At 31.1% G+C, this 17,475-nt stretch overlaps 1 protein-coding gene across 1 annotated transcript in view; it reads right to left on the bottom strand.

Moving 5' to 3' along the window:
• Positions 1–405: 405 nt before the first annotated feature.
• Positions 406–17,475, bottom strand: part of LOC145256253 (RNA polymerase-associated protein RTF1 homolog) — an 86,395-nt gene continuing 69,325 nt past the window's right edge. Inside the window, exons 10-17 of the mRNA XM_080114911.1 lie at positions 16,446–16,641; positions 15,562–15,639; positions 15,310–15,431; positions 12,548–12,683; positions 10,845–10,913; positions 9,302–9,367; positions 6,018–6,138; positions 406–1,428 (exon numbers count right to left, since the gene is read on the bottom strand). Coding sequence (XP_079971037.1) covers positions 1,322–1,428; positions 6,018–6,138; positions 9,302–9,367; positions 10,845–10,913; positions 12,548–12,683; positions 15,310–15,431; positions 15,562–15,639; positions 16,446–16,641 — 895 coding nt within the window. The 3' untranslated portion in view covers positions 406–1,321. The remainder of the gene's footprint in view (positions 1,429–6,017; positions 6,139–9,301; positions 9,368–10,844; positions 10,914–12,547; positions 12,684–15,309; positions 15,432–15,561; positions 15,640–16,445; positions 16,642–17,475) is intronic.

The following is a 17,475-nucleotide window of genomic DNA, read 5'->3' as shown; positions in this document are numbered from 1 at the left end:
ATTGTCATGTCGCAAATAATAACATATCCGAAAATTATGGAAAGCGATAAGGTAGAGAAATAATTATTCATGAAAAACAGCTTTCAATAAAGTCTAGATGAGGATAAAATATGTCCAACATTTTGAATCATGTTTGTCACGTGACATAAACAGAACTTCATTATCTACCCTGTCAACTTATCTTTTTTTTAGTAAGTGTAATATAGTGGTTTTACTTACTTTCACAAATTTCTCATTAATAATTTTTTTTTTCATAATTTTTTGGATATGTTACTATTTGCGACCTGACAATTATGTTGGTACCATTTGTTTTACTTGAAATTCATTTTTTACCCCGTTATTATAATGTAGAAATGCTGAGCTCTCTTATGGAAGAAGGAAAAAAAAAAAAAAAAAAACACTTCATGACATGAATGTAAGGGTGCTTTTCTTTTTAATATCAGATAACTTTACAAAAACAAAAAAAAAAAGGATGATTCTGATATATTTTTTTCTTAGATTTTGTATTTTTTTTCTGTACATTACAGGTGGAGGAGGAGGAAGGGGTGGTGGAAGAGGCAGGGTCGTTAAGTATGAATTACTACTTACAATGGTTCATTTTTATTTTTGTCAGAGTTGTTTGTTGTTTTTGTTGTTTTTTTCCAAACAGATTTTGGTTTTTTATTTAGAATTTGATTTGATTAAAAAAAATAGACAAATCTTTATAATGTACATATCTGTCAAAGAACAAAGATATCATATTCCAAAAATCATATAAATTGATCAAGTAGTTGTTTTTTTTTTGTTTTTTTTTTTTTAACTAGAAAAAAATCAAATTTCATGACGAGGGAGCTGGGAGCCACCATTTTGTTTCAGAATGTGTTAAAATTCGAGGACAACAACTTAATTTAACTACTGAGATTTTGTGTGTATATTAAAAATAACTAAAACTTTTTTGTTTTGCTAAAAATTGTAAATTTGGATTTTCTAAGTTAAAAAAAAAAACTACCTGATTAATTTACATAATTTTTGGAATATGACATCTTTGTTCCGTGGCTAGTACATACATTGTAAAGATTTTTTTTTTTTTAGTCGAATTCTAAATAAGAACCCAGATTTTGATTTCATTTGCTTTTTTTTCTCCATTTTTATTTTTTGTTTTGTTTCCTCTGAAGATGTACATAATTTCCTCCGACCACATATTTTTCTTTCCTTTTTTTTTTATTTATTTATTTATTTATTTCAGTCCAAAATACGTCTATCAAAAGTTTTATTTTACACAAAGAAAAGGGAGAGGGAGGAGAGGAATAAACAACAGATCGTTGTCATCCTCCTCCAGGTTTTATATTAATCCTCGTCTCTTTTTATAATCTTCGAGATTTAACGATCTCCGTGGCGTCACTTCCTTTACGGGCTGAGCAGCACGGTTGTAGGGCACCATTGATGATCCTGGAAAAAAAAGCAAAAAAATTTAAAAAAAGATGTTTATCTATTGGAACCCTATGTCGATAAGTAAAGATTACGTTAACTAGTATGAATTTCGGCAATGGCCACATTAAGTACATGTCACAATAAACAGGTGGAAAAACAGAAACAGACCTAGTCGCAGCTGGCATGATTTAAGCTAGTCAAAGATAACTCCCTAGAAAAAAAAACATGCATCTTGTACCTTCACGAAACCATTATTCGCCCTTGTTTTCATATACAAACAAAGGAAAGAAAGAAATTGTTTGCCTAAGATATAGGGGAGGGGAGAATACCACTCCACTCATTTCTTAGGATTAATTTTAAGCTGTTTTTATCATTACTAGTGTGTGGGTGGGGGGTGGGGGCTTTGCCCGGTCGTAAAATACACTTAAATATCAGATATTGGTCAATGTAGGGGAAACTCTTCATACCATTTGTCACTATCCAGCTTTGTTTGTTTGTTTGTCTTATTCCGTCAGTTATTAACACAGCTGAGTTATAGAGCTCCACTGCACTGAGGCTGCCCACTTCCTACAGAGGTCCAGTCCACTAGGCGATTGAGGTTGGGACTAGGGTAGCCTTGTGTTGGTAACTGGTCAAGAATCTTTTTCAGCCAGATGTTTCTTGAAAGTGTCTGGCTGGAGTGGGGGGGGGGGGTTAACTCTTCTTATATTTTTTTTTATTGCGGCTGGAATACAGCTGAAGGTTTCTGTACCACTGTAGGTGAATCTGTAGTGGGATGAAGAACTTGATCCACTGTGTAGTCTGCGGCGTTATTTTTATATAACACAGTGTCCCTCGCCGCTGGTGGGGGAGTTCTACTATTGTTGTTTTCTACGCTTCCTTCCAAGATTTTCCATATATATATATTGTTTTATATATATATATATATATATATATATAAATTGTTTTCTTCGACGTTGTAGTGAATACAGTTACAGCTCCTTCAACCTCTCCCAGTAATTCATTTGGTCTAATCTGCATATTTTGCTGGTGAATGTTCTCTGGGGTGCTTCTATTCTGCAAATTTCTGTTACTTTTTTTTTTTGTGGAGACCACAGCTGACAGCAGTATTCCAGCCCTCACTGTTCATACTCCTGAAGGGTCTCAGCATCCATCCTGTTAGTCGTCTTACGGCTGCTGTGGTCTACATTTTTTCTCTTTTAACATTTTTTATTACTGCTACTTTCCCCGTCTTGACACCACTTAAAGTCTCTCGCTGCTACAGGTCATCTAACCTGGTATGTATTTCTCCTTTCTGTCCATTCTTGTCCTCGACCTGACACATTCATTTTCTTCGAGGCCCACTTTCCTTCTACCCTGAGCACATGGTGGATTTTTCTCTCCTTTTTTCCTTCTTTGTGCACACTTTATAGTTTGCACATGTGCACAATTTTTAATTGCTGTTATTGCTAATCTCTTCGCAAGCCAGCTATCCTTTGCTGCTGCTGATACTTTCTGATGTGCTTATATGCACTATGTTACAGAGTATTGCTGCATCTATCACTAGTCTCTCCCTCTTGGATAGGGTCCAAAAAAGAATCTTCCATCTAATAGGTTCTACTTTGTCAATGAGGCTCCAACTCCTGTCCCATTGCCCCAATGTTGCATCTACAGTATGAACTCATTGCTCTTGTACAGGTATCAAATGATATATGATCGAATGAGATATGATCAAATGATATATGACATGATCAAATGATATGACATGATCAAATGATATATGACATGATCAAATGATATGACATGATCAAATGATATATGACATGATCAAATGATATGACATGATCAAATGATATATGACATGATCAAATGATATGACATGATCAAATGATATATGACATGATCAAATGATATATGACATGATCAAATGATATATGACATGATCAAATGATATATGACATGATCAAATGATATATGACATGATCAAATGATATATGACATGATCAAATGATATATGACATGATCAAATGATATGACATGATCAAATGATATGACATGATCAAATGATATGACATGATCAAATGATATGATATGATCAAATGATATGATATGATCAAATGATATGACATGATCAAATAATATGACATGATCAAATGATATGACATGATCAAATGATATGACATGATCAAATGATATGACATGATCAAATGATATGACATGATCAAATGATATGACAAACGGATGACATTACATGTTCAGGGGGGACAAAACAGAGTTTTTAGTTACTATCTTACTCGATTAATGAGACAGGTGACATGTGTCTAACAATGTAGAGAGAATCTAAGTGAATGTTGTCTCGAGACTCTGCCCACATGTCGACTAAGTTAGAGAAACCAAGTTAAGAAATAATCAGAATTAAATATTAGTCTCTCCTCCTATGAACAAAAATTCTCTAAATAAAACCTTTAAAAGACAACAATTTTTCATTGTGTTTCCATGCATAAACAGATTCGTCTAGAATTAAACAGAAGATCGGCAATCATGAGGAGTCACGGCCCAAATATGGAAAAGCAACGATTGTAGAATAAAGACCAGCAACCACAGATGTATGTAAAAAGGACTTTTTCTTCATGACTCACAGGTGAAAATGCACATGCGCAAGTGTGTTGATGTAAAAGACCATGTGCAAACTGGTTGTGTAATATGAAAATGCTACAATGCATTTTCACGTATTGTGTACAGATCAATAACATGCTTTACACTGATGCAATCAATTTCTTTTTCCAATTTTTAAACATAATGTGATTTTTGGCATATGATATTTTCGTTTCATCATAAATACACACATTATACAGATTTTTTTTTTTATTTTTGTTTCTCAATAGTGTGGGAATTCTGGACAAAAACCCAAAATTAATCACTGAAAATTTTATTGAAATCATAAGTTGTTTGCGTTTTTGTGTTGTTTTTTTTTTTTTTTTTTTTATTTAGATAAAAATTTGGTAATTTTCTTTATTTTTTAAATTTACTTGACCATAATTTTATTTGGAGTTATCTCATTCTTACTACCCTATCGATACTAATTTCTATTAATGCTCAAGTGGAAGATGGTAATTCCAAATAAAATAAAATGAAAACTTATGAATATATTTATCAGTACAAAAAATTACAGAAAATCATCAAGTAGAATTTTAACAAAAAATAAAATTAATTAAATATTCAAAGTGAACAACCTCTGAACAACATGTCAGCACGTCATCTTTTATTTTAGAAAAAGGGAGATAATCTTCTATGACGTGCTGGCTTGATACGAATATTGTCCAGAGTTCCTTGGAGGTTTCTCTTTATCTTATAGTTTAGTCTTATCGATTAGTTCTGTCTTCTTTTATAGTTTAGTCTTATCGATTAGTTGTTCTCCTTTTTCTCATCAATTACTTTTGTCATCTTTCTTTTTTTTTATTGATAGTAAATATTTATGAGATTTTAATTTCAACAGACATAAGACCAGAACCAATAAACTATATCCTTTCCTTTTATCTTAAAATAATTGAATTATCTCCCTTACAGTTGAAACATTCTAAGTCATTATTTTAAATTGTCTCCAGTGAGATACTTTTCTAAGCTCCACTGGCTTTTTACTTGCCTCCCCACGAGGGCAGAGATACAAGGTTGGTTTTTAATATGGAGGAAATCCAGCTCCCCAAAATGGGGTACTCTGGATAGGAACAAAAATAAAAATTGTCTCAGTCATGAAGGATTTCTCCTCCACTGACAGAGGACAGAAAAGATGAAGTGTAGCATCAGAACAGATACTACACTGTGATCTTGGCCTAAAGCTCCACTAGCTATAAGTGAATGTTGTCCAGAGTTCTCAGAGTTTGTCTCCTAGTTTAGTCTTATCGATTAGTTTTGTCTTCTTTTCATATAGTTTAGTCTTATCGATTAGTTTTGTCTTCTTTTCATATAGTTTAGTCTTATCGATTAGTTTTGTCTTCTTTTCATATAGTTTAGTCTTATCGATTAGTTTTGTCTTCTTTTCATATAGTTTAGTCTTATCGATTAGTTTTGTCTTCTTTTCATATAGTTTAGTCTTATCGATTAGTTTTGTCTTCTTTTCATATAGTTTAGTCTTATCGATTAGTTTTGTCTTTTCATATAGTTTAGTCTTATCGATTAGTTTTGTCCTCTTTTCATATGGCAATTGCTTCGTCTTTACAGACGTTAACAATCCCAATGCTCACCAACAACCTCATCAGTTTTCAGATTAATCGTTAGCGACACCCAAACACATTCGTGGGCCCGAAGATGACTTTTCAGGCCAGCATTTGACTTGCACATTCGGTCACACATATAGCAGACAAAATTATGTGTTGAAACTTGTTTTTTGGTTCCATTTGCTTCTTTTCATATAGTTAAGTCTTATTGACTAGTTTTGTCTTCTTTTTCTGACTAATTTTTTTTTCATTTCAATGATTTTTACTAATAAGTAGGAAATTTAATTGAAAACGAATGACAAAACAAGCTAGTACAAAATAAAACACACTTATTAGAAAAAGTTAACGAAGGTATTTTTTTTTTTTTTATTATTATTATTTTTATTTTATGGGTGTGAAAGTTCCAGTACTCACCTGACATTGGTACTTCCAGATCTATTTTGATATCAAAGTCATGTACAGCATACAAGTCTTCGGAGTTGCGCCGTTCATTAGGAACTTTGCCATCTGCTGTTTTTTCATTTGGATTTGAGTTCTACAAGGTTGATTTTTTGAAGAGAAAAATTTAAAAAAAAAAAAAAAAAAAAAAAAGTTATAGAAATGTTTAATAAAAAAGGCAAGAGCAATAAAACAGTTTCAGACAATAATTAACAGATAATTAAAAGATAATTAAAAGATAAAAGATAATTAAAAGATATTTAAAAGATAATTAACAGATAATTAAAAGATAAAAGATAATTAAAAGATAATTAAAAGATAAAAGATAATTAAAAGATATTTAAAAGATAATTAACAGATAATTAAAAGATAAAAGATAATTAAAAGATAAAAGATAATTAAAAGATATTTAAAAGATAATTCAAAATAATTAAAAGATAATTCAAAATAATTAAAAATTAAAAAATAATTTTAAAAAATAATTTAAAAAATAATGGTGAAAGAATAAATTTATAATAGAGTTCATACACATTTTTACTGTCCATTTTCAAGCCTTTTCCAGACAAATTTCAAGTTTTCAAAATAAAATTTGGGGTTTGTTTTACAATCTACAGCAATTCAAAAAGTGGTAAAAAAAAAAAATCAAATAAATACAACAAATAAATGTTACTATAGCTAATAAAAGTTACTTTGCAACCTACTTGCATCATTTTTAACGACCTCTCAACCATTTGTGGTTATTTAAGTTCATGTAAATTTTCATGAATAATTTTTATTTTTATTTTAGTTGGGGTTTTTGGATTCTTAAGGAAATTGGTTGTTTGGAGTGTTTTTGCATCAGGAGCTGAATCGTTGTGGTTTCTTGAGTTAGGTAGTAATTGTGATGTTTTGTTTAGTTGCATAGATATGGTTTTTAGGTTTTAATGCATTGTTGTGAGCATTGAGTTAGGCAGGTTGCTTTATATTTTAGATCTGTGTAAGAATTTAACTAATAACTATATAAATAAAATAATACATATATGTGTGAAAATATTTAACCAATAAACTCGTAAACTACAGGTCACATAACACTAAAATTAATAGGAAATGGTAATCATACATCTGAGACAGTTTATAACGAGTAAAATCTTTGTTTAGGTGGACGAATGATGCGTACAGAAATAATTTTTTTTTTTTTTATTACATTTTAAATCCAAACAAGGCACATTGCCACTTTGGTGTAGGGGGCTACTATCAGGGGCAGCAACTACTGGGGCACTATGTTGGGATTTGGGCAGCAAGATGTCGGTTCACGTTACACTTGAATTTGTGCATATCAGTACAGTTAGGGAAGCAGGGACCTGGAATGGAATTCCAGAGTCTAGCGGTTCTGGGGAAGAAACTACTGGAGAAGAAAGATCTTTTACATCTAGGGATCTCTACTGTGTGGGGGTGGGATTTAGCTGCCTGTCGGGTTTGTTGAGGGTGTCTACATCGTGGGGGCACAAGTGTCTGCAGTTTGTCAGAGCATTCACCATTAAAATACCTGTAGAACAGGCAGAGGGATGCAATGTTTCGTCGATGGGACAGAGGCTGAAGCTTAGATGCCAGTTCAGGGCCTATCAGATTGGCGACTCTCTTTTGAACCTTGTCTAGGAGCGAGAGACTAGTAGCAGATGCACCAGCCCAAATGTGACAACAATACTCCATACATGGGCGAATGGTGGCCTTATAGAGGTACAGGATACTTTCAGGTGTCAGTAGTTTTCTAGCACGGTAGAGAGAGCCTACCTTTTTTGCAGCGGCCCTAGCAATGTTTTCAATATAATTGTTCCAACTCATGTTTCCTGTGAACGTTAGGCCAAGCAGTTTGAAAGATGTACTCTCAGACAGGGAGTCACTGGCCATTGCTATTGGTGGCAGAGAAGGTTTCTTGTAATTATTGAAGGAAACAAGTTTAGTCTTGGCAGCATTGAATGTGACCATCCATTTATGTCCCCATTCCACTACAGATTGGAGGTCATCCTCTAGTGTTTTTGCCATTTCTTTAGTTATGTGTTCATTTGTTTTCCTGTCATGCCTGTTATAGAGTGTGGTGTCATCAGCATATATACCCATCTCAGAGGCAGTTTCGTCAGGGAGGTCATTAATAAATATTAGGAACAATAGAGGTCCAAGGATATACCCCTGAGGCACTCCCGCATTTATATCACATATGTCAGCAAATTGAAATGCAAAATGTTCATTTCAACTTTTTTTTTTTCATGGTAATCAAGGTCCAGAAGCCATTCAGGGATAAGGGTTATTGTGTGTACCATAATCAATGGGATAATATCATAGTAATCATTAGTAATGGAGATTTGATAAAGTGTCTTACTTAAGGGGGCGGTTCTTCAGGAATTTGTTTATGTTGGACTTGAAGACATCCAAGTTGTAGTCAGGTGGGAAACAAGCAAACAGAAGAGAGTTCCACAGGCGTGCACTTCTAAGAAAGAAGCTTTGTTCATGGAATCTACGTTTTGATTTAGGCCAACATATTTCTTATTACTTTTGTGCATGCGCAAATTCAATCATAGCTTGAAATGGTTTAATTTTTAACTCTTATCTACCTGCCAGGTTAGGGAACACAGCTGGAATGCTAAATGGTTTTGGTTTTAATTCTAGCTGATAGCACCCAAGTCATTTATCTTTTTAACTTTTGAAATCAGTAATATATATATATATATATATATATATATATATATATATATTAGACTTTTTAGCTCATTAAAAATAGGTAAAAGTTATAGCCTGTTGACTTGGAATGAGTGCGTTATGCCAAATGGTTGAATATGGTTAAATTTGTGTTTATTTTTGCGGAAAATACTAATTCCTATCAATCCTTAACCATGCATCGAACAGATACCATAACACTGAGTTTGCTGTACCTTATCTTAAAAAAAAGGTTCATACAAAATTTGCGCCAGATCAGTCCAGTAAAGGAACATAGGGACAGTGAGAGAGACTAAGAGAAACAATAGATATGGTAACAATTCTTGGCCTTCGGGTGAGGATCACAGTGTGGTATCTGTTCTGATGCTACACTTCACTTTTTCGGTCCTCAGTCAGTGAAGGAGAGATCCTCCATGACAGACAATTTTTATTTTCGTTCCTATCCAGAGTGCCCCTTTTTGGGGAGCTGGATTTTACCCACATTAAAAACTGACCTTGTGTCTAACTCTGACCTCGTGGGGAGGCAAGTAAATAGGAACAGTTACAAGTATAGATATAGATATACATACCGCTGTTTCTTTACTTGCAGCCGCATCGCCATTTGCATCACCTCCTCCCTCTTCCCCATCTTTAGCCTAAAAAAGAAAAGAAAAAAAAAAATGAAGTGGATGAAAAGCATACAAACCTACATTATTATCTCATTTAATTACCATAAGGTCTCAGCCACTAAGCATGGGCAAACTTTTTCTTTTTACTCATGAGTCATCACTTATTAAGGCCCAAAGGCTACTTGAGGATAAGCATTAATGAGTGTCAGGTGAATGGTGAAATAACACTGATGATTAGTAATGATGTTGGAAGTTTTGCAGAATCTGATTATTTAAGAGGATGGCTCAACAAGAATTTATTTACATTAAACTTGAAATCCACAATGTCATAGTCAACTGGGAAGCAGCCCCACAGTATCATTTTCCACAAACAAGCAGTTCCAGGAAAGAACCATTGCTCATGAAAGTTTTCATTTTAAGGCACACATAGAGTAAAAGGAAAATTATTGGTAGTGGCTGTAGCTAGACAAGAGGGGACCATAGATTGCTAAGTCGGGCACCTGCCACTTGTAATCTTATGCAATTAATTGAACAACACAAGCTGAATAGAAGTGAAACCACCCACAGACTTCTGGGTCGAAACAAAACGTACATTTACATACAACGTACACAATGTAATTCACAAAAGTGTATTATCACCAATTTTATATTCAACAGTAAAATATTTAAAAATACGGAATTAAAAAAATATGCAAATTTATCAAATACTAGACCCGATGTTGCCTTGAATTTAGAGATGACCAATGAACTTTTCACACTTCCATATTTTTTATTGCTATAGAAATCGGTGAAACCGCCTATTTTTCAATCAAATCAATCGATAGCCTGCTCTAATTAAGGATCCATCACGGTGAACCGGGAGAAAGCTTCACATACTTCCCTGCAGTTACTTAGTCCACAATATATTGTAGTCTACATTGCACTGCAGAGAATCTACTGTTGATTTTATAAAATTATTTTTTATATAAATTGCCTTCAATTAAAATTCAACATGCGAAAATCAAACATCATGCTTCAATTGTGCTTGAAACAGAAATATCCTACTGTTGATTTTATATGCGTGGGCTTACTGCTTGTGTGGTAGTAGTAGCTGGATTTTAAGATTAAAATAAAACGGTCAAGTATCATGGGGAAACTGTGCTTTAAACAGAAACAATTATTTCAAACGCGCCCCTGTCATATCAAAGAACCGACTGTTTATATGTTGGGCCTTTTGGCTTGTGTGGTAATAAAACTTCTCAGAGACACTCGTGATGTTAGGCTGTGTAAGGTGTTAACTTTAGTCGAAAACGCTTGTCCTTTCTTTCATTGGATTATTTTGATTATCGATACTCATTGAAGACATTTCGATACAAAACATCTACGAACACTGGCAGGTATTTGTATGAAATTTCAAAAAAAAAAAAAAAAAAGAAGCCCAGCTGTTTTAGAGTCTATAGGAAATAAACTCACACACACAAAGTTCCTTTTATATAATAGAGATTTTTTTCCATTGTTTACTTACTTTTTCTTTATTTTTGAGTTCTTCAGCTAATTTGGCCTTTAGTACATTGTTGACTTCAGGATCTCTTAACTGGAAATAAAAGACAAAGGAAAAATGAACAAAGTATAAATAATCAAAATTGAAATTAAAATAATACAAGTGATTACATTTTGGAAACCTGAAAATTCTTTTTAAATATCTATATAAAAACAAAAAAATTAGTTGAATAAAAATATAATCTCAAAAATCTCAAAAAAAAAAAAAAAAAAAATCTCAAAAAGATCTCAAAACAAAAAAATATCTCAAAATAAAAAAAAAATCTCAAAATAAAAAAAAAATCTCAAAATAAAAAAAAAATCTCAAAATAAAAAAAAAATCTCAAAATAAAAAAAAAATCTCAAAATAAAAAAAAATCTCAAAATAAAAAAAAATCTCAAAATAAAAAAAAATCTCAAAATAAAAAAAAATCTCAAAATAAAAAAAAATCTCAAATTAAAAAAAATCTCAAATTAAAAAAAATCTCAAAATAAAAAAAAATCTCAAAATAAAAAAAAATCTCAAAATAAAAAAAAATCTCAAAATAAAAAAAAATCTCAAAATAAAAAAAAATCTCAAAATAAAAAAAAATCTCAAAATAAAAAAAAATCTCAAAATAAAAAAAAAATCTCAAAATAAAAAAAAATCTCAAAATAAAAAAAAAATCTCAAAATAAAAAAAAAATCTCAAAATAAAAAAAAATCTCAAAATAAAAAATCTCAAAATAAAAAAAATCTCAAAATAAAAAAAAATCTCAAAATAAAAAAAAATCTCAAAAAAAAAAAATCTCAAAATAAAAAAATCTCAAAATAAAAAAAATCTCAAAATAAAAAAAAAATCTCAAAATAAAAAAAAAATCTCAAAATAAAAAAAAAATCTCAAAATAAAAAAAAATCTCAAAATAAAAATAAATCTCAAAATAAAAATAAATCTCAAAATAAAAAAAAAATCTCAAAATAAAAAAAAATCTCAAAATAAAAAAAAATCTCAAATTAAAAAAAATCTCAAATTAAAAAAAATCTCAAAATAAAAAAAAATCTCAAAATAAAAAAAAATCTCAAAATAAAAAAAAATCTCAAAATAAAAAAAAATCTCAAAATAAAAAAAAATCTCAAAATAAAAAAAAATCTCAAAATAAAAAAAATCTCAAAATAAAAAAAAAATCTCAAAATAAAAAAAAAATCTCAAAATAAAAAAAAAATCTCAAAATAAAAAAAAAATCTCAAAATAAAAAAAAATCTCAAAATAAAAAATCTCAAAATAAAAAAAATCTCAAAATAAAAAAAAATCTCAAAATAAAAAAAAATCTCAAAAAAAAAAAATCTCAAAATAAAAAAATCTCAAAATAAAAAAAATCTCAAAATAAAAAAAAAAATCTCAAAATAAAAAAAAAATCTCAAAATAAAAAAAAAATCTCAAAATAAAAAAAAATCTCAAAATAAAAATAAATCTCAAAATAAAAATAAATCTCAAAATAAAAAAAAAATCTCAAAATAAAAAAAAATCTCAAAATAAAAAAAAATCTCAAAATAAAAAAAAATCTCAAAATAAAAAAAAAATCTCAAAATAAAAAAAATCAATAAAAATTTAGTTTCTTAAACAAATAACACCAAATTAAAATTTAATTAATTGTAGAGAAAAAAAAAATCTAAAAGAAAATGCAGATTTGGATTTAAAAACTGACTTACTTTTGTTACAAGACTTGGGCGGCAAGCTCGACGGGTAAATGGATCAGCAGCAGCTTTCCGAGCTGCCTCTCCTTCAGCAACGACAGCCTTTTCTGCTTCAATCAAATTTCTTTCTCTGTTACGTTGGTTAATATAACTGAAAAAAATTTAAAAAAGATGAAAATAAAGTCATTAAAAATCATGGAATAATTAAAGTCATGTAATTCAAAAATGTCAAGTCATCCATTTTCTTTTAGTTTTTTTTTACGGCATATCAACTCTCAACAGGTCATTTTATGCTAAACGTGGAGACGGGAAACAGATCAGTTATCAGCTTGTACCCGTTAAGGTAACTCCGGTCTCGGATTCATGGATAGGTGGAACTGTTCCGTCTGCCTGCTTCCCACCGGACTACAACTTGGATGTCTTCAAGTCCAATGTTAACAAATTCCTAATGAACCGCCCCCTTAAGTAAACACTTCATCAAATCTCCACACTAATGTAATGTACTTGCAATAACCCTTATCCCTGAGTGGCTTCTGGGCCTTGATAAGTGGTGATCACTGTGTTAAAAAAAAAAAAAAGGTCCAGCCGAAAGAATCCAAAACACAAAAAGGAAAATACATCTCCCCTCAACCCACAGCAAGTTAGAGAAATTGCTTTCTGGACTAGTGGTAAATACAATTTTGAAATTTTCTCATTGACCAAACATTTAAAAGAAAAACAAAAAGGAATTTTATTGTCATTGAATTTTGTTATTAATAGAGTGAATAGTCACTTGAAGTCTGGCCTGTTAGCAGTTCTTCATTTTGACTACCTTTCCCTTCATAACCCTCCACTTCCTCGGCCTAATTTTTGACCAAAGTTTCACCAAGCTGCCTTTTCTTTTGTATTTGATAGTAGTAATTCTAAACAACTGTATCTTTTGTTAACCCTTTTCGTTTATTTTGTTATTGTTGAAAATAAAGGAAAAAATCATTTTCCTAAAAATCATATTTCATATTTTTAATTGTTACACCTTTGAGTGTAACAATAGCCCTAGTTATCACCCATGGAGCCCATATCACATATTTGTGTCTGAATTTGTACTACTAACAATGAATCAATGTCATAAAAACGTTCCACTAGATCTACAGCAGATGTGCTTACAGTTATATCTCATAGGATTAGCGAATCTCTCGACAGAGGCGACCTTTCTAGGGCAATTGCTCTTGATGTATGAAAAGCCTTTGATAGGGTATGGCATAAAGGTTTACTTCACAAGATCTCTGAAGCTGATGCAATTCTCTATCTATATAAGAGTCAAATATGTCCAAGTATGGAATACTGTTGCCACATATGGGCAGGAGCTGCTAGAAAAGACTTTTCCTGCCTTGATAGGATTCAAAATAGACTTCGTGGCCTGGTGGGAGATGTCCCTTTTCTCTTCACTGCAACCTCTTTCTCACAGAAGAGATGTTGCGAGTTTGTCTGCTTTATCGTTATTTTGTTCGACTGAGCTTCAATCTATGGCCCCCCCCTCACCAAACTTTCACAAGAAACACTCGTCTAGCTGAAAACACTATCAATAATTCCCCCCACTCTTTATCTGTACCTAAACCTAAACATAGATTCCATGATCAAAGCTTCTTTCTTAGAACTGCACGCCCGTGGAATTGTCTTCCGTTTTCCTACTTTCCAGCCGTCTATAATATGGTTGTCTTCAAGTCCAACGTGAACAAGTTTCTGATGGACCATTCTGATTAAGTTAACAAATTTACCGAACTTTCATTACTATCGATTACTATATTGTCCTTTTGACTGCTGTACACTCTTTAACCCTTATCCTTGAGTGGCCTATCGGCCTTGATAAGTGGTGACGCCTATGTAAAAAAAAATAAAAATAAAAATCTTGAAAATTACACACACACACACACACACCAGGGGTCTATGGACAAATGTATCTTTAGTTGACCTTTGACAACTAAATATTTTCGTTTACTAGCCAAACAGAAAAGTTACTAGCCAAACCCACGTGATTTTTGGAATATGGCAGCTTCATTTTATGACGATTATGTACATCATTAAGTTTTTTGGATTTTTTTTCCGTTGATACTTGAAGGTATAAACATTCGAATTTCCTCAGATGTTTTTTTAAACATCCTTCGTTAAAAAAAGTATATTGTTTTGTTAAACTTTTTATTGTTGGAATAATTTGACTTTGCTCGTTTTATATAAAAAAAAAAAGTTGAAAAGATATTTTTCACTCAGTAGTGAGCCTTGGGGGATCGTTAATGAAAGAAATACAATCGCCAAAAGATAAGCGTTTCATTATTTTTAGTCGCAATTTTGAAAAATCACTCGCAATGTAGAGCCCTGCAAACACATACGTCCATCACCTAGTAAACAAATTAAATGAAACTCGTTTTTCCATAGCCCATTCTCTTTCTTTTTTTATGGAAATCGCTTGGTGTAGGGCGCTAAAAATAAAAAACAAAACACTGCTTTAAGGTCAAAAACTTGCCAATGATAAGTGTAAGACGGAAAAGATTATGACTAAGAAAGCAGCAATTTTTCCCCCTTTGTCAGAGTCATCGCTCATGGAATGTGAGGACTAGAAGAACTAAATAAGGGAAGTGAGAGTTATGAGGCTGCTGAAAGTAAAAAAAACTTCTGTCAACTCCTAGGATTCAATATAGAACCTATTAGAAATCCCTGCTTTAGATGGTGGAAGAAAAGAAAAAAAAGATGAAGCCACCATGGAATTTCCATGACGTGTCGTGAGAAATCATTGAAGTTTTCACCTGATGGAATTTATGTTGCTCGTTCGGCGACGATCAAGTTCGACGGCGCGTTCTTCAAGTTCTTCAAGTTGTTTATTAAGATCCCTTGCTCTTTCCTTGAGCCCTTCAACTTCAGCTTGATCCTGTGTAGAGAAGGAGGAGGAGAAGTGTCAAAAAAAAAAAAAAAAAATTTTGATTTAATATTATTTTTGGAATTTGATTTGAGCGATGTAGATTAAAAGATCTTGGCTATGAAGAGAAAAAAAAACTCACTCTCTGTTTCAATAAAAGTGTCTTTCTCATTGCATAATTGTGTGGGTTTTTTCTGAATTTCTGCTTCTCAGCAACGATCTAAAAAACAAAAAATAAAAAAAATTATTAAAAAAGATATAAAAAAAAAAAAATGGATAAATATTTCTAAAAAAGAAACAGGAAAATATTTGAAAAAAAGGAGGTATTTTAAAAAATAGCTGAAATATAATTAAAAAACAGAAATATTAAAAAAAAACAGAAATATTAAAAAAAAACAGAAATATAAAAAAAAACAGAAATATTTAAAAAATAGAAATATTTAAAAAAAAACAAATATTAAAAAAACAGAAATATTAAAAAAACAGAAATATTTAAAAAACAGAAATATTTAAAAAACAGAAATATTAAAGAAAAAAGGGAGAGATATAAAGAGAAAATATTTTTAAAAAAATAAAAATAAAAATAAAAATAAAAGGAGAAAATATGTAATAAAGGGGGAAAATAATAAAAGGAGAAAATATTAAAAAATGGGGGGAAATAGTTTTTTAAAAATGAGGCGGATATTTTTTTTAATTGGGGGGGGGGGGATATTTTTTTTTAAAATGGGGAAAATATTAAAAAAGGGAAAAAATTTCGACTCAATTAAAAATGGGTTTCGATAAGAGTAGCCAATACGTCTGAGAGAGAGCGAGATAAGAAAGGACACACATAACGAGTATACGAAAGCGGGGAAGGGTAATGAAAAAAAGCATGCGCACAACAAGTAGAGGCTTAAAGGCATGTAACAAGTATGGGAGAGAAGACTCACAAGGAGTACAGGTGAAAGGGAGAGAAAGAGAGAGAGCACACTAACAAGTAGACAATTAAAACACAAGAAAGCAGAAGACGGAATACAAAAGACTTACCTCCTCAATATCTCCATCTTTAAATTTATAATTGATTGCATTGTTTATGTCTAAAAATTTCTTGTCTATTTCAGACCGCGTAGGTAATGTGATTCCTGCACGGGCCATTGTCTCTTTCCATTTAAAAAATTCGGACTCTGTGAAATCTTGATTCGAAACAAACTCTAATCGATAAACACGCTCAGCATTGCCGTGCCTGAAATTGAGAGAAACAAGGAAATCAAGATTTGGAAAAAAAAAAAAAAAAAAAAAGTCACTATTAAACTCAGATTAATGTAGAGCAAGAGATTTAACTATAATATCCAAACAAAAATGAACACTCACTAATAGTTGAGTGGAAAATAGTATGACAAATGTAAGAATTTAGATGCCCGTGTAGATTGTGTCTGAATGAGAAATTCAAAATCCACAATTTTAAGAACCCCTTAAAACATTTAAACTCTAGAAGCAAAATAGCAAAGATTTGTATGTACAGAAGGAAATTTACTTTAGGATAACTATATATATATATATATATATTATTTTTCTACTTTATCGCTTTCCATAATTTTTGGCAGACATACACAAAGAGACACACACACACACATTTTCACTTTTATATATATAGATTAGTTATTTTAAAAACAAACAAAAATACAGAAATATGAAGTGTGTACTCGTCACAGAAGATGTCATATTCCAAAAATCATATGAATTGATCAAGTAGTTTTTTTATTTATTTTTTTTTATTTAAAAAAATCAAATTTTATGACAAACCAGATAAGACACGTGGTAGGCACCATATTTTATTTAGGATGCATTAAAATTCAATTAACAAGATTTAGCTATTTCTCCTCAAGTAAGAGATCATCGATAGTTGCCAAAAAATACTTAATCGCTAAAAATCGTAAAATTCAATTTTCTTAACTGAAAAAGAAGTTACTTTATCAATTTACGTGATTTTTGGAATATGACATCTTTGTTCTATGATGAGTACATACACAAACCCCAAAGATTTTTTTTAAATAAGTATAATTTTACATATGCACCT

This window comes from Euprymna scolopes, chromosome 32 (genome assembly GCF_053919585.1).
Source record: "Euprymna scolopes isolate OS-2025 chromosome 32, ASM5391958v1, whole genome shotgun sequence".
In the NCBI taxonomy this organism is placed as follows: Eukaryota; Metazoa; Mollusca; class Cephalopoda; order Sepiida; family Sepiolidae; genus Euprymna; species Euprymna scolopes.
The sequence above is the reverse complement of the archived record's forward strand: the minus strand, read 5'-3'. Positions and strand labels throughout refer to the sequence as shown.